The 25,745-nt window shown below is 37.5% G+C and overlaps 1 protein-coding gene across 1 annotated transcript; it reads right to left on the reverse strand.

Annotated features, from left to right (window-relative positions):
- Positions 1 to 261: 261 nt before the first annotated feature.
- Positions 262 to 23,961, reverse strand: exoc3 (exocyst complex component 3). Its single transcript, XM_028472581.1, has 16 exons — positions 23,773 to 23,961; positions 21,412 to 21,612; positions 19,331 to 19,550; positions 17,309 to 17,481; positions 17,025 to 17,237; positions 13,541 to 13,719; positions 13,323 to 13,439; positions 13,134 to 13,251; positions 11,663 to 11,788; positions 11,481 to 11,581; positions 7,951 to 8,061; positions 5,862 to 6,003; positions 4,967 to 5,089; positions 4,720 to 4,881; positions 1,828 to 1,949; positions 262 to 599 (listed from the first exon to the last, which is right to left on the reverse strand). The coding sequence occupies exons 2-16, from the start codon at positions 21,553 to 21,555 to the stop codon at positions 395 to 397; spliced, it is 2,256 nt and encodes a 751-aa protein (XP_028328382.1). The 5' UTR covers positions 21,556 to 21,612; positions 23,773 to 23,961; the 3' UTR covers positions 262 to 394.
- Between the last annotated feature and the right edge of the window lie 1,784 nt (positions 23,962 to 25,745).

Consider the following 25,745-nt stretch of genomic DNA (forward strand, 5'->3'; position numbering starts at 1 on the left):
TACCTTTCCTGTGAAACAAGAAAAGAATAGGTTCACTAATCTTTTGGTGAAATTGGTGTTAATTTGAATAAATGACTGACTTTTTCCACTAGAGTCCCTAAACTGGAGTTTTACAATTGTTCCACTTCGACACCACACAATGTTATTCCGTCAACTACCTTATGGAGGTTTGAATACTATAGGCATGAGTAGTACCAATTGAATATAGTTACAAGGCTGTGGAAAAGAAATAAAAGATTTCTTGTCAGAAATGACAAAAAGTCATTGTTACAACTGTTTTTATTGCCTTTCTAAAGCAAACACATCTTTCAGAGAAGAAAGACAAAAATCAGAATGTTAATCACGGCAAACAAACATCTCTGTTTATGACCACTGGAGGTGGAGACAGTGACTTCTATTTGAGAAGCTTTGCAGTTGCCATGGAGGTCATGGTTGTCATGGTCGTCATGGTGTTGGTGGGCACGGTGATGTCTTTGAAGATGGGCTGAATGGAGGCGGAGTACGACACTTTGTTTTCACTGAGGGTTCCGATGATCATCTGCCGCATTTCCCTGCTGGCATCACCACGGACGGCCAGCAGTGCCTGGATATGGTCCTCCCTGTGGAGAAAAACCAGAAAAACCTCACTGAACGTAATTCAAAATAAAGATTGAAAGCTCGGGTTTGTAAAATGGTGAGACGCTCCTTGTCACCCCTTCCCTTCTGAATTAAACTCTGTGTGCAAGAAATGTACAAAATACACAAAAATAACAATGAAACATACAAAACAAAATGAGACACAACCAAACAACACCAGCAACACATGCTCACTGAGATAGAATAATTGAAATAACACCAACAACACACAAAAATGACAACAAAAACACACAAAACAAGACAGTCATCAAGATCCCCCGCCAGATTGGTTGTCATTATAACGCACAACCTTTTCCTAAATGTCCTAAATCTAAGAACTTAGCTGTATACATAAAAACATATTATCACATCAGAATATAAAATTGTTAACTATCTTAAATGATTTGTAAGAAAAGCTGTCCCCTTTGAAGATACCTCAAACAGAGTCAAAAAAACAACAACAATAACTCTGGGAAAAATATCTGTGCACTTCTCATTTTCGAACTCCATCAAGGTATTGATACCCTGAAGCCACACACCAAATTTAGTTATCCTATCTTAAACAGTTTATGAGAAACGCTGTCCCCTTCGAAGAAACCTCGAACAGAGTCCAAAAAACGGAACAAGGGCAATAACTCTGGAAAAAATGATTGTGCGCTTCTCATTTTTGAACTCCATCAAGGTATTGATACCCTGAAGCCACACACCAAAATTGGTTATACTATCTTAAACAGTTTCTGAAAAAAGCTGTCCCCTTTAAATCGGACGGACGGAGGGAGCTCAAACCTATATCTACCTTCCACACTTTGTGGCGGGGATAATAATAGAAAAATATACTGAAAAATAAAAAGAACAAACAACAACAAAATACACAAAATGATACCAAGAACACAAAAAATGACACAAAACGATAGTAGAAATGATCTTGATTAGAACAGGAACTGAAAATACGAGGTTCAGAGGGAGATGATTGGATATGACAAAAAGTATAGAAATAAATCTATTCAGGAAGCACTAAATACTGCTTCATACACTTATTTACAAAATGAGATTCTTTATCACTCATTCATTCCATCATCATGCTCTATATCAGTTGTGCTTTCACAGAATTCTGAGCGAAATGTTGTAGTCGGACATAAGGGGGTACTTGGATTCAAAAGTAAGAGAAAGGGGGGTAGTTGAGCCAAAAAAGTTTGAGAACCAGTGGTTTACCTGATATCAGGGTATTTGGATACAAGCGTGGTGACCTCCAGGAAAAGCAGGGTTGGGTCTGTCAGCTTGAAAACTTCAGCAATGGCACTGATGGCGCCACACAGCCGGTCGGTGTCTTCACCCTGCACAGAGGAGCCGCTCAAAATTAAACTTTGTAGTAAAAAAAAAGGACACAATTTTATTCACGCTGGTTTGTTTAAACTAGAATTAGCAGCTGCAGAAGTAATAGTAAACCTTTATTTCAACAGGCGAGCGTTATATTCTTCTATTTCTTACAGGGAATATGAGAGGACAGCGAGATGGGCCCACATTATAGAAAGCATCAATGAGCCACAACACATGATCAAACCATTTCCATCATCTCTAGAGTCCTGCTCTGCTATCTACTGGTTTGGAGGAGTGAAACTGAATTATGATTTAAATGCCACTGGTTGAAAATCACTGAATGAACAGAATTATTTTATTATCAAAAGACTTGCAAAAGCTAATATTTGAACCACGGGTATCAATAAACAACATCACTCAGAGAGCGCAAACCAGTTATCTGTCACCATGATCATTCACACTTTAAAGGCTTGGAAGAACGTTCTAGCACGTGGCTGTTGTATGATCAAAACAAAAAGCGAAACAAAACTTAACACTCGGTCATAATTCATGAATTCATCAGCAAAGTAAAAATTGCTAATCACTTGTTCCTTATCTCATGTTGGATATTTCCTAAAAATGTCAACGAAAGCCAGAAAAAACACAACCTCCATGGCTGAGGTATATAAATAGAGGCAAGAACAGACCTCGACCATGAAACTTTTGTGCACGTACACGAACAGGAAGCTACATTTTGCTGAAGCAACGTACTGTACATCTTTCTTTAGTTCAAAAGTACAGTGCAGATTGAAGTAACAAAGTAAAAGTACTTGGTTACTTTACTTAAAGAATAGCAAAACCCACTTTTTTCTGCTGAATACATGTGTATTTGGGTATTAAGTAGTGCTGTTAACTGTTCTTAGTCCAACTTTTATAATTTTAGTAAAAGTATTTTAATTTAGCGTATTTAGTTGTAAAATGTCAGTCACTGGCCTCTCAGGGTTTGAGCACCGACTATTAAAACTGATTTTTGTTATTGGCTGAGACGGATTCTGGTGACCATTGTGCATCACCAACTGTCACTGTTGGCCCCGCCCCTTCTATAAAAGCTGAGAGGAGGGAGGAGGGTTTCCTCCAATCACGGCCCTCAGTGAGCATTGATTGACAGTTCTATTGGGGAATTCGATGCTCCGTGCATTCCTGCGGTGATGTTTTTGACTTTGAGCTTCTATAAAGAGCAGATTCTGGTCTACTCAGAAGGTTCGTCAAGCTATGTAAGTTAGGGGTTGAACGACTTCATAATTTTAAAAGTCAACTTTATGTGCATAGTTGAGTCGATGTCGGCTAGTCGATGACGTCACCGAGAGTCGAAGCTGAGCGGCAGCTGAGTGCCGGTGTTGTGCCAAAATCTGTGACCCAAAAAAATCTGTGACCACAGGTGTCGACAGTTATAACCCCTGCAGCTTCTCGGCGGACATTTACTCCCCCTTAAACACGTTTGTAATTCTTCTCCAGTCTGCATTTACTGTACTTCAGCATCATGTTTAAGGGGGAGTAAATAGCTCCTTAATAGCTACGAAGATATTTACCCAGTTCACGTAGCACTCTTCTTCTCTACCGTAGAGAAGCCACAGCGGTCACAAATTTTATCGGGTCACAGACTTTGTCACAACATGACCAGTCGGGACATGCTGTAGAAGCTAAGTAAACCCAGGAACACTGCTGCTTCTCCTACCGTGAGTCTACGGTAACTGTTTAGCCCCGAGGCTTCCTCAGAGCTGGTCGTTTAGACTTTGTTTAGGCTGTTTTCACGGTAGCTTTGGCTTTCTTCACCAAAGCCTGTGTTGTGCCAAAATTTGTGACCCAAAAAAATCTGTGACCGCTGCGGCTTCAGTTTGAGCACAAACCAGCAAGGAGCGGGAAACACTTGATGTTGTACTGCCTTTCGGTGCAGGGGTACTAGGACCCTCGTTTGGTGTGTTGCGCCGCCATCTTGGGCAAAAGTCAGGTACTGCGACTAGTCGACGTCATGTGGACAGAGTCGCGATCCTACACTGAAGTTGACTAGTCTGTTCAACCCCTAATGTGTGTATGTACAGACACATATTGTGTGTATCCCTGTTTGTTTCTGCGTGTGCGGGAACGTGCATGTACTTCTCGCTGCTGTGTGTGTCTTTAAGTGTGTGTGAGGCCCCAGTGTTCTGAGACTCATGGCGGCAGCAGGAACTGTTTGTGACTAATATAGCGTCTGTGTGGCTTATGCTTGTGGGCTGTGCATTGTGTGTAGTAGTTGAGAAGATAGCGCTCTCTAACTGCCAGCACTGACCGGCTACCTGAGTGGGTATGTCTCACTGCATCAAGAGCCCCGCCCATAATCAAGGCATTTTTTAAATTTCCCCCCTAGTGGCAGGTCAACAGAAAACAGGGGTTTAGATACTCTTTAAGTAGGTTTTTCTGGTATATGTACCATAATAAGTATTTATCTTTTTTTTTTTTTACATTGTAAATTTGTACACAAATACCTGTAATTCCTAATCCTCATATCTAAAACTATCCTTGTGACTTGATTTATAGAGAAATCAGGAGGTTTGTAGTGGCGGTTGTGTGTGTGGCATTAAATAATAGATGGCTCTGTGTGTGAGGCTATGGAAACACCAACACACATTGGCGAATGGATGAAGAAAATAAGAAGGAAACAAAAGTAGAGGAGATGACCAACCTTACTCACTGAGAAGTTTAACATTTTTAGTTTTTTGACACGAAAAGATGTCCACATCCTTAAAATCCCCTCCATTTGTGTTTCCTTACCGCTGAAAGCTTCCTGAAGAGGAACTTGAACTGATCAGCCTCTTTGATCATCCTCTCTGCTCCTTCTTTCCTCTCTTCAGCATTTTTGAAGGTGATTCTCTTTTGCATGATGGCTTTGATGTACTCTACCACCACCCTGCGCAGTGCCTCGCTCGTCATCTCCTGCACACAAGGCCCAATCAGCACGGCTCAAACACTGGTGCTGAGGGTGCAGCTCAAAGTTAAGGCAGTGGTTGTGACCTCATACCTGATTGAAAGGTTTCTTGATCTTGTTGAAGTCATTGAAGTAGTCCTCCACCGTCACACAGATGGTGTCCACAGCGTGACAGCCTGTCAGCCACTTCCTGGTCAGCAGCTCAGTCAGATGGTTCTGTTCAGAGCAGAAACCAAATCATATTCATTCAAAACTTAAATCATTGGGAAATCCATTTCATATGCATTAATAATTCAGTTTGCAGAGGCAGCCGTGTCCTTGTAAATATTGTAAATTATTTATTTGTTATTATGAGGTGTGAAATACACCAAAGTGAAAGCTAAATTATTAAACCATCTCGTCTTTTCTACTTCCCGATCTGATCTGTATCTGTAGTCCAACCAGCCTGTGATATTCTGACTGATGTTCTCTACACCAGTGGTTCTCAAACTTTTTTGGCTCAAGTACCCCCTTTGTCTGACTACAACATTTTGTCTAAAAACAACTACAGAGCATAATGATGGAATGAACGAGTGATAACACACATTTTAAAGAATCTCATTGAGTAATTACGTAAAAAGCAACAGTATTTAGTGCAGTGGTCCGCACACCTTTTTGGATCGTGACCCCATTTTGATATCAAGAATTTGTGGAGACCCCAAAGACCTTTTTTTTGAGTTCAGATTTTTTTTGTTTTTTTACTTTGAAATTTTAGAAACACAGTTGTTTAAGATTGTGTGTTTTAAATAAAAAAATGAAAAGAATAATAATTCAGAAAAACATTTTTAGATAAGTACACGAACCCCCATTTGAGAACCACTGCTCTACACTGTTCACTTCTCTCATTCTGGAGGTCTCTCCTTTTTCTTCCATTGTCTCTTTCACTGTTCATATGGACACATTCTGTTTTTCTTTACACTATAAATCCAGTGAGGTGTTGGTGTTTTACCTCCAGGTCGAGGAACACTTCATCCAGCAGGAATTGACAGCCCTCTTTGGCCACTTCGTTTAAAGTTCTCTCAATGGCAGCGTCGAAGTCTGTCTGCTCCGAGGATGGAGAGTATTTCCTCTTCAGACTGCTGATGGACTCCCTGTGGAGTGTAAGAGAGCTGGCTTTTAGACATGGTACCAAAGATAAACACAGATTACAATAAAGTAATATAAATATTGTCTGTGAAAATCAGAATACTGACTTTTACTCTATGCTGATGAAACCCTGCTCCATTTCACAATGTTTTTAGTTCAACTCATCCAATGTCCTTCAGAAACAAACCATGTTTCACATCACCAGTAGGTAAAACTAACCTGTCTATGAGTATGATATAAACCCAGCCCACATTCCCTATTAGTAGTGGATAAACAATTAACGCTCTGCTTCTCAATGACAGGATGAGATAACATCCAAAAAGCGACGTCGCTATGAAAGCGGAGCAGTTTTCTCTGTGGTAACTATTCTGACACCTCCTTTCTTGAAGCCCACAAAGGCAGAAAGTTCCTGCCATTAGATGTCTCTGTTGTATTTGGTGTCAAACAAATAAAATCTAAATAGATTTTGACTTTTATTACAAAACTGGAGGCTCTTTCCTACATTTTTACACCGTTTCCTTTTTTAATACACTAATTATAAGTAAGTAAATAAGTAAGTACATTTTTATTTCTATAGCGCTTTTCACAGATAAAATCACAAAGTGCTGTACAGGCAAAAATGAAACTAGAACAGCAGCAGAATCATCACAAAAGGATATTAAAACACAAGATAATTTAAAACAACAGGAGGAACATCATAAAAAGATAATAAAAGTTAAAAGCAATTTAACCAAAAGCCTTTCTGAAAAGCGCCGTCTTCAAATGTTTTATAAAAGAGTCCACACAGTAAAGCTCACAGAGGGACTGGTGTAGGTTATTCCAGAGTCTTGGTGAACGCCAGGTCACCTAAGGTTTTAAAATGAGTCTTTGGGATCATAAGGAGACCCTGGCCTGAGGACGGAAGGGTGCGGTCTGAAGTGTAGGGGCACAACAAGTCAGCAATGTATTGAGGGTCTGACCATGCATCGCACGGAAAGTAAGGACTAGAATTTTAAACTCAATACAAAAATTAACTGGAAGCCAATGAAGACCGGAAAGAATGGGGGTAATGTGGGCTGTTCTGGGTGTACTGGTCAAAAGTCTGGCAGCAGCATTCTGAACAATCTTTAGTCTTTTTAGAGTCGACTTGTTAAAACAGGAGAAAAGTGAATTACAGTAATCAATACGTGACAAAATGAACGCGTGGATGTTCATTTCAAGATCTGATTTAGACAGCAGATTCCTCACTTTGGAGATATTTCTCAGATGATAAAAACTATTTTGAGTAATAATGTCCACGCTCCCGGTATGCAGAAAAAACTCTGGTTTATTTTACCTCTCCTTAATTTTAATTATCATAATATTCTAACAAAATAATCACATTTTTTGAATGTTCTTAAAGAACTAGAGGCTCTTTTCTTAATCGTTTACACCATTACCTTCTGATGTAATCTCTCTAATGGTATAATATCATCCATTCTTACTGTATGCAGATGATACTCTGCTCTATCTTAACTAAGCTTTTATTGAAACTCTTATAATGGCTGCTTGGAGTCATTTTTTTGTCACAAACTCGGAGGCTTCTTTTCTCACCTTTGCTTTTTGCTAAATTCTCCCTAATGGTGTCATAATATCCACTCTCACTATATGCACACGGCAATCTACTTTATTAAGCTTTTATTTTAATCTCTTAAGGCCTCCATTTAATAAGTTTATTATCTCCAGTGGTCCAAAGTGACCCATTGGGACTCATCTTTAAAACATATAGAGTATATCAAACTAATAACTAGACCTCTGCTCTATTCTAACCTGCTGCTGATAGCTTTTTGTTTCCCATTAACAAAAGAAAAAAAAAAACAAAAGAAAAATTGAACAAACTTAAGTGATGTTCAATTTTTGTTTTTTCTTTTATTTGATGACTTATTGCTGAGCGTGACCTTCCGTTCACGTCTGTGTGGAAAACAAAGACTTACTTGAAGGTCTGGCAGTTGTTGATGATGGCTATCATGTAGTGAACATAGCACGGCGGCAGCTGTCGGTCTCTCAGATGCTCCTCTTTGTAATTCACGGCCTCCTCTTTGTACCTGCACACAAACACATATCACAGTTAATTCCCTGACGGGGCAGATACCACCGCACACACCTACACATACGTGTGAGTTTACGATCTACGCAAACGTCATTGCTGATGGGTATAAAAAAAAAAAACTACAATATTCCCATGAAAAATCATAATGTTAAGCAATAAGTCAGTTACAAGTTTCAATGCAGAAAAAATGTCTATTCGACAACCAAGGTGCTCACTGTACGAGTAGCGGATACAAAACCATGTTTCAGTGAGAGTCGGGGTAAAACACAGTAGGCGCTGATAGACTTAAAAAATAAGCAGAGCTATAAAAAAATGTAACTAAATTTAAGAGTATAACAACAAAAGGCGTCAGCGTCCAGCCTCTGTCATGTTGTAAACCGTCTGGGGAGCTCCCATTCATTCATTTACATTTCTTTATTCATTTCTTATATTCCTTTCATGAAAATGCATAGTACAATACAATACAAGCCACATGCTGTTCACATTTTCAGTGTTTTATACATTTCCATGATCAGTAAGGAGCAAATGGAAGAACACTATGTGTGAGCAGCAGCTTTTTTTCTGAGTATTCCATGCTTTAATGGAGTGTTTGTCCCACTACTATTTCCTATGTCACAGTTTACTTATACACAGTACCTCAAGGACTTCAGAGAAGTGAAATGTTCACAGCAAAATGCTGAGTCACAGTTAGTCGATAAGTGGCTGATGTTTTTGTTGGTCATACAAACAAAACAAATAAAGTAAAATCCTCTGTGGTCTGTCAGTTGTAATAGGGATGCGTAAATAAACTGAAGCTCAATATTGATACTTTTGCAGTTATTTTCTTAAAATGTTAGCTTTTCTCATTATAGTAGAAGGATAGTTCAATAAATGTCAACATCTTAATAATGTATCAATAAGTCTTTACATTAAAACAAATACATACATGTACAGTTCTCTTTATTCATAATTTTTTATATAAGGTCTTGCTCTCAGCTGTTTGAGCTGCTTCCATCTGAGACACTACACGTGCATCAAAACAGGGACAAACGGACCGAGTAACGCGTTCTTTTCCGAGAGCCATCAATCAAACCCTCATCAGGTAGATATTTAATTTCATCACAAACAGGCAACAGTTTGTTTAAATTAATGGACAGTCAACTTTAATCGGCACTAGTCCTGTAGTGCCACAGGGTTGTGTCCTTTATTCACACTCAACACCAGTGACTGCACTAGTGACCAGGATAGTTGCACATCAATTAGGTTTGCTGATGATGTTGCTCTGATTGGACTTTTAAATGATAAAAAAATGACAGAGTAACCATAGAGCTGAGATAAATCACTCCTACAACAGGTGCATTGATAACTCATTGATTTTAAATAGAAAGAAGACTAAAGAAATGATAATTGATTTTCGGAAAACTGTAGGGCTGGGCAATATCTCAATATTTTCAAGGTATCTGACGATATACTGTATGACACACATCTCAATATTTTGCCCTTGCTTTGATGCATACAATCAAACAAGAATGGCAATACTCAATATATATTGATATTTTCTCTGTGATTAATTGTAATTGGGGTTTCCCCTAACCATTACATATAGCATAGCTTACCTGTTAATTTCTTTTTTTCAGAGGCAAACCATTAAAATAAGGTAAGTCAGTTAAAGCCACATGCCAAATGTCACAACGGGACCTTTATTAACACAAGTGTAGAAAACAATATAAACATTCATGAAACAAATTGTGCATTTGTGCACATTTTAAAAACAACTTCAGCTGACCAAAGTGCTGCACAGTTTTTTTTAATGGCAGTTGCTATCCGTACAGTTGCCGTATCAATATGCCGACATTCTATCCATACGCAGCGCCCCTATTTGGCCAGTTTAGGTCACGTGATAGGTCAGTCATTGGCCAGTTTAGGTTACGTGACTAAGACTAAACCTAACCCTAAAATTGTTGCAATATGGGGTTATAACCTAACTCTAACCCTAAGACGCTACGTACCAATAGCACTGGGGGTTGTCCGTATGGCAACCGTACAAACAGACACTTTCTATTTTAATTATTATAAATAACTATCAATTATTTATTATTACTGACAATTGTGAATTTATCAGTTACTATTGTCCAATGTGACATACAGAATATAAACAGTTACCACTATGAACACACACAGATACACACGCATGCTGTAATGATGGCCTTCTGAGGACTGTCCCTTTAAGGGCCATAATAATGTAGGTTTGAGTCAGACCTGCTTACTTCCTGACTTGTACTGAGCGCATGGACGGAGCTTTACAAATTCCTTACAAAACACACTCTGCTGCTGGTCATCTGACCCGACACTCTGAAGCCAAACCATTTCCAAATTATTGAACCATTCTTTTTTTTGTACAAACCAACTTTTCGGTAGCAGACATTGTCTGCATGTTATCGCTGCAGAGGTGAGTGAGAGGAGGATGGGGGATGGGGGGTGGCGGGGGGGGGGTTCATCAGCGCGAGGGATTCAGAGCAGAGTGGCTGTGTTTGAGAGACATGGACACAGGAGAGGGAACGGAGAAGTAGGTGCGGACTTGCGCCCAATGGAAACAAATGTATTGCTATTTTAACTCAAAATGAACTCTATCGACAAAAACGATATATCGTGTTTATAAATATATAGATTTAAATTAAAATATCAATATATCGCCCAGCATGAGAAAACTGTTTAATCGTTTACCCCTGTGGTCATCAATAACTGAGAGAATACACATATCTGACTACAATAATCAACAACAAACTGATATGGAATGCTAACATTAATTACAGATTAGCAAAAGCTCAACAGCGTTTATATAAGGAAACTGAGGAGCTTTAATGTGAAAGAGAGAAGCTCTCAAATCTCATTGTATAACTGTGTAATGATAATAAAGGTCATTCTATTCAATTCTATTCCTGCTGCTGTTTTTTTTTCTTTTTAAATAAGTCTTTGTGACTTATTAGTTATTCATATCAAGAGAAGCCTCACACCTGGTCTTGTCTACTGTCAACTGGTTTCCATGCTGTAACATATGTTTAATTTGGCCCTTTTTTTTTTTAATTAAAATTATTTTTTTTTTAATTCTCTTTTAGTGAGTCTTTGCGTGCTTGTGCATGTCTGTGCTGTTTAACTTTCCTCTGTAGCTGTGCTGTGCTTTAAATGTCTGTGTAATGATAGACGTTCTCTTCCTGCAGAACACTATGAGATAAAATGACATCACTTCATTTTTTTTCTTTGGAAAATCTCTAATTATGATTTTAATCCCAAAATAAATTCATTTGAATCACAAAATTAAGACTCTCTCTTAACTTATAATTATGACGTCAGTATCTCATAATCACTACTTGCCAGGAGGATATTTTTATAGATTTCTACTGATCTGTGTATCGTGGCTGTAAAATGACAAACTACCTGTGGAGGAAACTGTTCATCTGTTTGAGGCAAAGCTTGAGGACTTGTTCTCTGAATTCTCCATTAATCTGTGCTGCAACTTGCAGGTTCTGCTCGAACATCTGAACAGAAGGCATTAGGAAAACATCAACAGAGAAGTGGTGACGCTTGTCGATATGTCTTCTCACAGAAGCTGACGTTACCTGAAACACGATGGCGGGCAGCGTTGTCTGATAGTAGCCGTCCTGGTCGGCCTCGGGCTCCGATTCTCTTTGCCAGTCCTTCTTATCAGTCTCCAGAGCTTTCCGCAGCCAGCCAGTTATATTAGACTAAAGACAGACAAACAGAAAGACGATCAGTGTGTGATACACTTCACACAAACATGAGAGTTTTGTACTCAATCACTGAGCATATCCATTCAATGTGAAGGTTTAAGAAGGTAGTGAAAGATGCTGCATGATGGAAACAGTAAGGAGGAATATTTGGTGTCCCCCGTTCTAAACAAGCACTTGTAGACAAAGTGCGTTTTACATATTGGGTGTAGTGGTTCAACTGGAGTTCATTATAACTGATGACGTCCCTCAACAGAAGTTATGATGTTATTGACATTAATCTGAACCATTAGTTCATCACAATAAAAGAAAAAACCTTTTCCAATGCAGTACGGAATCATTTATAAACATGTTTAAGAATATCACACACACGCACCCACACTTACTGTATTACCAGTATAATGTGTAAGATTTGTAAATACTGTTTATGCCGTATATGGCAGTGTTCCTCAAACTTTCTCTTATTTCTGAATCCAAGTACCCCCTTTGTCCGACTACAACATTTTGTATAGAAAATTGTTCAAAAACTACTACAGAGCATAATGATAGAATGAATGAGTGATAACACACATTTTAAAGAATCTCATTTTGTAAATAAGTGGAAAGAAACAGTATTTAGTTCACTGGTTCCCAACCTTTTTTGGATCGTGACCCCATTTTGATATCAAGAATTTCTGGTGACCCCAAAGACAATTCTTTTCTAGAATTAGTTTTTGATCATGTTTGAGCTCAGACATTTTTTTACTGCATTTTAGTTAGATTTATATTTCACAAAGTGAAAGTACAGAAATACAGTTGTTTAAGATTGAGTGTTGTTTTAATTTAACAAAAAAGAATGATAATTTAAAAATTTCAAAGTTGAAAAACCCGGATTTAGTGGCTCCGGAACAGATTTATTTCTATAGTTTTTATCATTTCATCTCACGCCTAGATGGGATTAAGCCTGACACTTTTTTTGTACATTTTCCACTCTCTCTATCTACAGTAGTGCCACCCCTAGGGGTACACGTACCCCCATTTGAGAAACACTGCTCTATGGCAACCTGTCAGCATTTTCTTTTTTCTTTCCTTCTTCTTTTCTGTAAATGTCTCTGTCTTTGTGTTGTATATGGCAAATAAAATAACAGTTTCAGGATGTGCGTCGTATCACGCCGTTCATTCAGCACACAAACACATACACAGGATCTTGATTTGGAATGAGACAATAACAAAAATCACATCCACATTAGATTTTGGACCTGATGGTGTACTAGATGGAGTATTATGAAGAACAAACTCTGTTGTTCTCCTGAAGTGTGTCATTGTTTTTACATGCGTTTCTGTTAGCGTGTCTTCTTCTTACTGTGACGGTCTTCAAGTATTTGCTGAGCAAGTCACCGACCACGTCCTGAGGCAGCAGAGGCTCCAGCAGATTGATATCACACTCTGAGCTGAGCTCGGGGTGGCCCATCATCTCTGCACTAAAACAGAGAAAAAAACTCCTAAAGTGAGCAACAGTGCCACCTGCAGGTGTCTACTGTGACAGTTTTACCTTGTGTAAGTGTTGAGGACCCAGGTTAGCAGGGACACAATCTCATTAGCCTCCAACTCCTCTGAAGCCAGTTCTTTAACACGGGATGACACAGCATTATGATAGAGACCGAAGAACCTGCAACACACATGGGAAACACAGTTATGGGCTGATAAGTTCTTGGTAAGGATGATGCAGCAGGTTGGGTTCCGACCCCGAGTTTAGATCAGGCTTTTTACCTGTTGAAAGTGTCATAGTGTGGAGGGAAGCACTGCACCATTAGGTTCTTCACCACAATGAGGTCGTCCAGGACGTATTTTCTGGTGATTTCTAGAAGACGTACCAGCCACATCTTATCTTCTTCTCTGGTCACAGACTGGGTGCCCTCGATACGGGTGCTGACTGTTCCTTCCAACACCTGATGGACACAAGGAGAAAACGCTGAGACACAAAGGCCATACCAGCCTGTCATTTCCTGATTTTGTTATATCTCAGAAGCTAAGCAGGTCTGTGCCTGGTTAGTAGTTAGATGGGAGACCACTGAGAATTCCAGGTGCCACAGTGGGGGACAGTCGCTCCAGTGGAATCTGTCATTGTGTCCTTAGGCAAAACACTTCACCCACATTGCCTAGTCTGAATGTAGTGTGTGAGTGACTGTTGGTGGTGAAAGTCCATGTTGCCCAGCGACAGCCCCAAAACATCACTGCTCTAGAGGAGATCTGCATGGTTAAATGGGCCAAAATACCAGCAACAGTGTGTGAAAAACTTGTGAAGACTTACTGAAAACATTTGACCTCTGTCATTGCCAACAAAGGGTACGTTACAAAGTACTGAGATGAACTTTTGTTATTGACCAAATACTTATTTTCCACCATAATTTGCAAATTAATTCATTAAAAATCCTACAATGTGATTTTTTGGATTTTTTTCTCATTTTGTCTCTCATAGTTGAGGTATACCTATGATGAAAATTACAGGCCTCTCTCATCTTTTTAAGTGGGAGAACTTGCACAATTGGTGGCTGACTAAATAATTTTGCCCCACTGTATATGTTCACCATACAGAATTGCAGAGAACCGCCTTCCTGGGCTGCTGACCAATCAGAGATGGCTACAGGACACACGCTTATATGCGCTGCAGCGAGCCTCTGAGTGCGCTAACAACTACACTAGGGCCCTATACAATCCACGCTAATGGAATCACGGAATCGAACAAAGAAAACGGAATCTACTAATGAACGCTGAAATGGACAGAATCTGGTTTAAACGCCATCACCGTGAGGGAAAGGACGTTTTTTTATGCGGAAATGGCCTTCCCACACCACCTAAACACCGTCTAAACTGGCAAAAAAAAAACTACGTAATTCATCCGACTCCTAAATCAGAGCCGACCAGTGCCACTTTTAACTTTAACGTGTCTATAAAGCTCCGTCCGTTTCTCATGTAGCGCTGCTGTGCTCCGTAAAAACATGAGTCAGCTTTAATCAGCTTCACCTGCTCAGAGCGTTTAAACATCTCATCAGAGCTACAGAAGATCTGTGGATAAAGTTGTTCTGTTGTTGTGGACGAGACCATTGATACCAGTGATTGTAGAGTATTAAATATCGTAGATTAATGAAAACTTCTGATAGTGTAAAATATTCTGGCCCCTAATGGTGAAAAAACACTTCTTACACGTGATGTGTCTTACACATTTATTTTTGTTTAATCATTAGGTTCTGGAATGATGTCATCAGGATCATTTAAATTAGTTTAATTAAAATTAAGTTGATCAAAACTTAATCAATAAACCCGATCAGACCATTGATCCCTGAGGGGAAATTCAGTGACATTAATGCTGTTCTCATACATCTTTATATGACATAAATAATTAAAAAGGAGCAGTCAAAATAATCCATGTCAGTACAACTTATATCTACCTTTTAATTGTATCTTACTTTATTTTTTTTAATTACATTTTTATTTTTGACGTACATTTTTGTTTAATTATAGTTTTCTTTTTTATTAGTATTTATTTTGTTTCCTCACAGTACAACTTATATCTTCCTTTTAATTGTATCTTACTTTATTTTTGACATAAATTTTTGTTTAATTATGGGTTTTTTTTAATTTACTGTATTAGTATTTTGTTTCCTCACAGAAGTTAAAAACTAATATATTCTGAAAAAAAAAAAGATTAATATTTCTAAAACAACGGAATTTCAAAAAATTGATGTGGAAAACAGAATTTGGAAAAGAAATAATAAAATGCATATGCATTTAAATGTATAAAACATATTTAAAAATGGTAAATCAAATCGAAATCGCAATATCTGTCATAAAAATCGCAATTAGGTTTTTTTGGTCAAAATCGTGCAGCCCTACACTAAGGCTAAATATCTCCATTGCTTCGCCACCTTTGAAAATTATGAAAACATTTTAAGTGAGAAAGTAGAATATCAACATGAAGTCATTTGATCCATAAAACTTGCGGAAACATTTCAGAGATTTTCGGAGACCTGCTATTGTGCTACTGACAAAACATCCGGTTAACTTCAAAACAAGAGCCCTATTTACAAAAGGGTTAAAAACTAAAGGAAGACAAGAAGAAATGCTTTTATTTTGAAAAGGGAATGTTTGACTTTTAACTTGAAACCGGTCCCAGTACAATTTTACATTCAGCTCACAATGCATCATGAGGCGGTTGAGTATGACTAAGGTGCCCACTGTGCATACTTAAAAAAGTCCCAATATAGTATACATCTGGGTATTTCTCACGTATTCAATATTTTCATACTAACTAATAGGGATGTAACGATTCACTCAACTCCCGATACGATTCAATTCACGATACTGGGTTCACGATACAATTTTCTCACGATTTATTTTAGATTGTAAAATATTCCTTTATTTTTTTGGGGAAAAAAACTAGAAAATATTGTACTATTTTCCTTTTATTTTTCATTGTCAAAAGAATCCCTTGATAAACTATTCAAAACAATGCAATTTAACTAAAAATAAATCTTGAATGAATTAAATAAAGGAATAATACAAATGAAGAAAAAGCCTATTAATATAAATTCTGGCTCTATAGTAAACAATGCAAAACTGCATAATAGTTCTTTTTATTTTTAAAAGTGCAACTGAAAATGTATTTTGTGCCTTAACAATTGAACTTTAAAAAAAAAAACTAGTCTGCACTGTATTTATGTCAGATATTTGTTTGGACCAGCAGAGGACGTTGGTAACCCAGTGGTCGGTTGGCATGCATATATTCTGTGCAGTAAAGAAGAGATGCTATGCTAGCAGACAGAGCTAATAGAAAAACCTGACTTTTACAGATATTCAAGTAATATTACAGATATTCTTTCGGTGCTAAAGGGGTAAGGAATAATCTATGAACATGTTTAAGATTAGAAGGTGGCCAGAAACAAAGTAGTAGAAGATTACGCCCGCCGCCACAGCATTTGGACAAGAGAAGTTTAAATATATAAAAAAAGTACTGTGATTCAATTTTCAGAAAATCGATATGAACGTGATACCTATGAATCGATTTTTAACTGCCTTAGGATTAATCGTTACATCCCTAACTAACGTGAATAAACGCACAACATACTCATTTTGACATCAGACTTAGTATGAGATGAGTACCAGTAGTACGTTTGTATGCCATTTCCACAAACAGACAGTTAAATACAGTTACAGAGTGTAACAGACCGATACAGACAGAAGTGCTCCCTCTGACCTGAAACATCTTGTCCTTCCACTGTTTGGGTCGTCCTGGAGGGATGAAACCCGTCTGTTTCTTCCGGTCGACCATCTTGCGGTCGATCTTCTCCTCCCGCTCGATGATCCGAACCACTGACACCAGCATGGTGGGATCCCGACGCACCGTCACCATGGACCTCTGAAGCACCATCCATAGCTGCTTGGCCAGCTCGTCGGACAGACCCTGAACCTGGAAGAGAGCAGAGAGGGTCCAGTGCTTCCTGTGCTTTGTGGAGGGGTCACTGTGTGCGTGTCTCTTACGTCTTCAAAGTAGATGGAGATGAGGTTCATGTCGCTGGTGTTCCTGCTGTCCATGCGGTACTGCTCGTACATCAGGTCGTCCCGTGAGCTCTCCAGCTCCATCAGCTTCCTGTGAGCCTGCAGCAGGTCCGCCTGTTCGATCAGCTGCTGCGTCTCCGACACAATCTCTGGGACTGTCGACGACAAACTTAATTTAAGATCATTTTATTGTAAAATTTTATTGTGCGATGCAATTTTCAGATTATAGCATAATCATCTTTCTCATGAAGACGGTTTTTAAAATAGACTTTAAAATTGGGGAAAATTCACAATTTCTTTTTGTTTTTGAAGATATGTGTTGATTTTTTGTATCAGATGAAGTCCTTGTCGACTCCAGTTTTCTCTCTCATCAGCAGCCAATAATACATTTTCTTTCCGTCATAAGCCAAAATGTAAGGAAAACATTAGTAAATATATTAGTTAATTTGATTTCTAATGATAAATATACCTTTCCTATTCTGTTTTAAATCTTCTTTTCACATAAGGTCCATGTGGACACCAGAAGCTTTAGAGTTGAGTGTGCCGACATGTATAAGCTGAATAAAACTAAATATTGATATACTTTGATGGATTTTGACAGTAAGTGCACATCCAGCTATACCCTGGGATTTTTGGCACTGGCTTGGACATCAAACCATTTGTTGTAGCCGTTACATTCTGCCAAGCCAGATTGTTCCTTTTGTTAGTGACACCTGCTGTAAGTGTTCCAAACAGTATTTTATGGCTTGTTTCTATGAAATGTTGAACATTTCTCTTATTTCTATTAGAACCAGTGTTGTTTTCCTCAACAATGACGAAATGACGTTGATGCCCCTTTTCTTCATGATGTTAACGAGACGCAACAAACTAAACATCGCTCTTTTATGACTAAAACATGACGATATACATGGTTGAGTTTTCTTTGACATGACGAGACTGGACGAAACTGTAGGTTGCCTGTCAGACGGTCAAAATTGCCGACATTTCCACCTCTCATGTGGGTCATCTGTCTTTCAGAAGCCAAAAAAATATCAGCAATGCCTTGTTCGGTCACGCCCATCACTGTAGTCACTAGTCATACATACACGCAATTGAGTTAATTACTTCATTGATGGAGGATGATGGCAGCTTCAACAAAGGGACTTGGTGTTCAGAAGCAACTAAATGATCCATGTGTTAACCGTTGCTGATCAGCAGCCTGACGGTGGTCAAGAAGCAGAGAGGCTGATTATCCAGGGCTGAAGTTACTGTCAATCACTACAGGGTTAACCTCCTTCACTTTAGCAGCAGCATTGGAGCAGCACACACATCTGTCTGAGAAATAGCTTTATTACATTAACTGTTAATCACCAAACATTTGCAGCTAAACTAAAGTAACACTTTTCCTCTAATCATTAGGCCAACTCTCGTATCCTACTGCACTCACTCACGGCTCTACCGCTCTCTCTCTCTCTCTCGCCCGTCCATTCGCATACACACATGCGAACCAGGTTTTGCGGCGCCCATGGAGCCCCTTATGAACGTGAGACCCCCTATGAACGTGAACCTGTCTCCATGCAGACAATGGTAGAATCAACAGCGAGTCCATACAGTGATGATGTCATAAAAGCCACTACACACCCAGCTGTGTTGACCTTAGTTATAGCCCCTCCTGCAAGCGGACATATGTCATTTTTTGCATCCGAGGTAAGTGGAGGGGTCTGGACCAATCCTCCAAATTGCATAACCCTCCCATGCATGGTTTAACCTGCAGCACCATTTTTACCAATGGAAAATTAATCAGATTACAATAGGGTTCCACAGCACATTTCACTGGGAGCCGCGGCTCCCAGGTCCGCGGGCTTGGCCCCTAAAAACTAAAATTAGACTAAAACCTTTTAGATTTTCCCTCGACTAAAACTAATAAGCATTTTCATCCATAAGACTAAGACTAAAACAAAAAAGGCTGCCAAAAACAACACAGATTAGAACGAAATCTAAGAATACTGGCCCAGAGATGAGTACCAGAGAAGATGTTCTTTAGGTTCTCCACGGCAGAGGCCAGCTGACTGTGCTGAACCACGGCATCCTTCACGTCCTTCAGGCTCTCGATGGTGTTGATGCTCTGCCTCCAGTCGTTGCTGACATCACCCAGTGAACTCTGGATGTCTTTGACGTCCAGCAGAGCACTGTGAAGCTGAGTCAGTCCCGTTCGCACACCGTCCAACTGAGACTGGATGGCTGCCTGTCAGCGCACAGACAAAGGAGTTTAGAGATTTCAACTTTAACCGTATATACTATACTTCAACCTGACACCATTTAAAGCATAAAATATTGTTCTACTTCTGCTCTTTCCATTGATAGCTTCATCTTATCTCTATATTTAACTACTTTTTATTTATGCTTCTTCGAAAACAATGTCGTTTTCTGCTAATTCAGTTTTTCTATTATGTACAGCTAGGTACAGCCTCAGGTTAAACTCTCATCTAAAATTGTACATGTCCTGTAAATAGGTATACTTGCCTACTTGCTAACAATACCACTTTATAAGTCCTACAATATGTGGTTCTTTGAATACAGCCAGAAAAGAAAGGATCGATGCACCTTTTTTTCCAGCCATCAGAATTTACACCTGCACTCTCACTGGAAATGCAACTTTTCTAGTTGTTGTTTTTGTGTTTTTATTGCAGAAAGAAGTTACGTCCAGTGTTAGTTTTGTTGACTAAATATTTTTGTCACTATTTTAGTCACAAATATAATTTTGCAGATGCAAACTAAAAAAGTCATTGATTGAGACCAAAACTATGACTAAATTGATTGACATTATTGTCAACGAATAAAGGACGAGACGAAAATAGACTGTGATGAAAATTCAATGAGAAGACGGGAGAGATGTAGCCTTGTATTATTCATATACAGGCAATTAGTCGGGAAATGCTCACCAGGCGTTTGAGTTCTGGTGGAGCGGGACAAACACGTGCAGAGTAACCAATCAAAAAATGAGCGGATCTGACGACATTAGCGCGACAAGTGTAGATCTTTTTCCCTAAACGGAGGCAGCAGACGAAAACAACGTGTCGTACGGTACAAACTTACAGTTTTAAAGCCTCTTCTTGTTGTGGGTTCAACTATATATCCTTTTAAAATGGAGCAGAGCGCAGCTGCGATGGTCTTGTCAGTGTCGGCTGCCATGTTTGTTTTGATACTGCTCTGCGCAGGGGAAATGACGATTATTCCTGTTTGGCTCTCATTGGCCGCATGCGCGAAGCGCGTCTACATCCGGTCGACATATTTTATGGCAGTTTGCGTACTATTTAAAACGTTGAAACCCTGCTTTTTAAAAATAATTAGAAATGTATGTTTTAAGTGAATTCCGATTTATTTTGGTTTTTATCTTATTTTGTGTTTAGTTTTTGAGTTTATTTTTGACATCTTTGACGTTTGCACTATTTGTTTTGAATAATTTGAATTGCAAATTAATACTTTTGTTTGCATTATTATGGGAGAAAGATACAATTTCAAACTTGACAGTCTGTTTGTGTTATTCAGTACTGCTTTTGTATTGAAATAAAGTTAAATTTTAGTTTGTTTCCTATACCAGCGGTAAAAAAATTGTCTAGTAAATCTGTTATTGATTTAGTCGACTAACATTGTTTGGCATTTTAGGCGACTAAAATCACACTAAAATGAAAACAAATCAGATGACTAAATCTTGACTAAGACTAAAACTAAAACTGAATTAAAATTTCTTGTCTAAATAACACTGGTTACATCCCTCTTATTCTTATTGTTCTGAGCTGACATAAACGTCTAAATTCGGTCTCTGGCTTTCTGTACATCTGATACGTTATATATATATATATAGTAAACTCACTATCTGATCTCACTTTTGTAGTTGCACACATGATGAATCTTTATTAATTATTTTGCTTATTAAAAAATTTGAAAAAACCCCGCCCAAACACCAATTAGAACAAACCACAGTATTTGTAACAACCTGTCAAAGCAGGGCAAATTATATGTATTGCACAATTCATACACAAGAAACCTTATTACGCTCGTGCTACATTTACAAATGCAATATAATGCAATATAAACAATAATACCTTCAGCCGGGCTTCCACTGAGGCTTTTTTCCGAGCCTCTCTCCTTCTGTACTGCTCTACTTTATCCAGCTGATCGGACCTCAGAAGCATTCCCGCCACTCGCTGCACTGCAGTGTTCACCGCTTCCCGACTCGTCTGCTCCATCAGGAACGCTCAGAGGAACGCAGGTGCAAAGATCGGAGGAGTGATGTTACTCTGCGTCTGCAGGATTCAAACAAACACACATAATAGATGAACTGAAACTGAAGGACGACGAAACATTGTCATGGACTTTAGTCGTAGTTTTACTGTTAGTGAACATATTAGGTTATTCACACACATTGAAACTGGATTTTAGTTTGTGCAGTCTAAAATTTCAACATTAAAAAACACATGAATAACTTTTTTTTTTTTTTAGATTTTCGGAAACACTTTACTTGAAGTCCTATACATAAAGGATGACATTACACTGCCATTATCATCACATGACACCTGCCATTAGCATGAATAAGGTGCTATAAAAGCTGTCATTAAGTGTTGTTCATTACCCTAAACCTTTGTTAACCTAACCTTAACCCTACCGAACCCTAACAAAAGGTGTCATAATTTAGCGAATGACACTTAATGACAGTTTAATGACACATTATTCATGCTAATGACAGATAATGACAGCGTAATGTCAGCTTTATGTAATAAACTTCAAGTAAAGTGTTGCCAGATTTTCTTATTTTAGATTTTTTTTTTCTTTTTTATTGAAGAAGTACAAATACAAACAATAAGGCAACTTTCATATTTCTACAGATTATAGAGAAAGCTGAAAGACAACATAAAAGACAAAACAAAAACAAACAAACAAGTTTTTCCATAAATGAAACATGTTTAAAGGCATTGAACAAGAGATAAAAAATTGTCAAAGAGTTTAAGTTCGTTCCTCCAGTGGGTGAAGTAAATCACTATTTATAAATCAATAATTAATTTGTGAATTAACAATAACACAATCTAGGCTCTTTTGATATATAACAGGCAGGTGCCCATCATGAGTTAGCTATCATTTCTTCTGTATATTATCTAGTAAGGCTGCACAATTAATCACATTTTAATCGTGATTAAGAAGTGGGCGGGAGTCGAGAAAACTGGTGAGTTTTTATTATTGATTAACCATGTGCATCTCTATGGTGAATATACAGTATGTGTGCAGCAAAGTTAGAGTTGTGTGCGTGCATGTGCGTGCGTCTGCACCGCAGGTTAACACAACTAATCTGTTCAACCATGCACCTGAAAAACATCACAAACTCAAATACGATAAATGCATGAAGGCTAAAGCTAACGTTGCTTCATAAAACTCCTGTCAGCTGTTCGTGTCCATCTGACAGTCAAGCTAGAAAACTGTGTATTTATATAGTTAGTTAGCCCATAGTACATTTTAAATTTCTGTGTACGTTTTGTATTTATCATTATTCTTGTTTAACCCTTGTGCACAAACGGTCCATCTCATTAAAGTGCAATAAAATGTACTAAATATATACACTTTTTTTTACCTTCACCGCATTAGATCTTTTTAACTATTTCGGACATATCCATAGACGTAAAATGTATTATCATTTTTAAACTGTTTTTATGTCCGAAATGTTAAGGTTTCATTCATTCAGATAATATTCTTTAGGAAATTTACTTTGATCTCCTGACATAGTTCGACTGCCAGTCTTCCTCAGAGGCTGATCGCTTTGATGTGTCCTTAGGAGTTCTTTTTCGGGTGAAAAATATGTGGTTACAATGGGAGTCAATGGGGCAAATTTGGTTATGAGGGTACTAAGTGTCAGAATGATGCATATCTCCTTTTCTATACACTTCCAATACACAGGAATGTGAAATTAAGCAAATAAAAAATGAAATAACAATAATGTCAATATTTCATATAGCAAGCCTTTAAAATGAGCAGAATATTGAGAGCTGAACCAATAAAAACACCCAAAATGTCACAAAGATGCTCCGAGAGTTAAAGCTTTTCTGTAGCTCTCTAAAATGTTCGCATATTGTTTGTTAAAAAAAAGAAGTTAAATAAAAAGACAGATGTTTTCCCCAACAGGATGAATAATCGTGATTAAAATATTGATCCAAATAATCGTGATTATCATTTTGGCCATAATCGTGCAGCTCTATTATCTGGTTTTGTCGAATGTTGACAAATGTCTTCCTTTTTAGTGTTATCGAAATGGCCACGCTCACGTACGCCACCAACCTTCGTAAATATAGATTTACTGAGGAACACTAGTATATAAATCAGTATAAAGACTGGACATTTCGTGATATTGTGGGTTTGTGTGTGAGTCCTTGTTAAAATAATTACACAAACAAGGTGATAAACAAGGGCGCTCCTGGTACCTGTCAGACAGCAGTGGACAGTGACTCCCGGTGACTAAAGACGGATTAATCTCATCTCTGTTCACATAAACCTGCACTGCTCACCTCGTACAACAAACTGACACACAAGCAAATACACAAACACAAACAAACTACTGTGGTTCCGCGTCCCTGTCTTCTCGTGATCAAGGTTCCGCCCAAAACATCAACTTCCGCTCAGATTTCAGTGTGTTTTTTTATCGACAGCGCCCCTAGTGTTTGTTTGTTGGTGCAACAAGAGTTTTTATCTTTATTTAAAAATCTCACAAAATGGTTAGAAAGGGAAGTAGTTGCTTTTTTCATGCTTTATTGAAAAACAAGTATTTTAACAAACCACACCGAATATATTTCAAAAACAACAAAAAATCAAACAAAAAAAAAAATCAGGCATCAATGGAGGTAGATTTGTGTCTTCATTATTTAACAACAACAACAACAACAACAACAACAACAACAACAATAATAATAATAATAATAATAATAATAATAATAATAATAATAATGAAACGTTTTAGTTAAAAAAAAATCATTTTTCAATTATTATTTTTTTTTACTTAAATCAAAAATAAAAAAAGTTTAATCAAAAAAAAAAACGGTTTCAAATGCAATTATTTGGGTCTCAAATATTTTTTTGCATTTGAACACTTTTTTCTTTGATTGAAAATTTTTATTTTTGATTGAAGTAAACTTTTTTTTTAATATAAAAGTTTTTTTGATTGAAGTGATTTTTTTTTTTTTTTTTTTTTGATTGAAACATAAAGACAAAAATCTACCTCAATAGCATCAATAATGAAAATCCAATCCACATATCCAAGCAGCAAAATAAAACAAAACAAAACACACATCCATCCATCCATTTTCAGACCCGCTTGTTCCTGTTTTTTCAGGGTCTCGGGGACAAAACACACAAAAAAATAACATTTTTACAGGGGTTATTCAACATAGAACATTAGAACTTTGGAGAGTCTTATAGCGCTTCTGTTTTGTAATGTTTTCAAGACTTCAATACATTTTTTAGATCAATGAGCAGCCAATCATGAACTCTTTTCCAAAACCTCTTCACCACAGTACAGGATAAAAAGACATGTTCTTTAGTTTCAATATCCGTTTGATAAAACATGCAGGTGTTATCTATGGGGCGCAGATTGTAAAGCTGTGCATGCTAAAATAAACAGCAACTTTTGCAACATTTAGCAACAAACCATTTTCTAAAAAAATGTGTGATTTTTTTTACTGTTACTTTTGACCAGATCTACAGCAATATTTGTGAAATTTGTGATACTTTTTTTTCCTCTTAAAAATATGATGTCAATGTTAAATCTAAATCTAAATGTTAAATCTAAATATTACATTTAATCATAAATGTTGAATTTAAATATACATTGTAAATGTAAATGTTAAATCTAAATGTAAATGTTAAATTATAACTCTAAATGGTGAATTTGCATATAAATATAAATATAAATATATTTAATATAAATATTAAGTTTCACTGTGACATTTAGATTTAGAATTAAAATTTAACACTTAGATTTGACATTTAGATTTACATTTAACATTTAAGATATACATTGAACATTTAGATTAAGATTTAACATTTAGATTTAACATTGACATGGTTTTATGAAAAAAAAAAAGATCACAAATTTCACAATTATTGCTGTAAGCCTGGTCAAAAGTAACTAAAAAAATAGTGGTTTTACAATCAGCGTCATCCCATAGTTAGCCAACCCATAGTTATTAGATATAGAAAGGGAAATTTGGTTTAGTGATTATTTATAAAATTCAAATTGAGATATTGTTTTACGAGACACAAAATATTTATAAAATATTTTCTCATTTATCTGTCTTTTTCCGACAGTTCATTTATTCCTGTTCTAAAAGTTGTTGTTTTCCCATATTTTTCTACCTGTCCTCTTTCAAAGATGAGGGCCCATGCAGAGTTAAAGATGGGC

The sequence above is a fragment of the Gouania willdenowi genome, chromosome 17 (genome assembly GCF_900634775.1).
Source record: "Gouania willdenowi chromosome 17, fGouWil2.1, whole genome shotgun sequence".
In the NCBI taxonomy this organism is placed as follows: Eukaryota; Metazoa; Chordata; class Actinopteri; order Blenniiformes; family Gobiesocidae; genus Gouania; species Gouania willdenowi.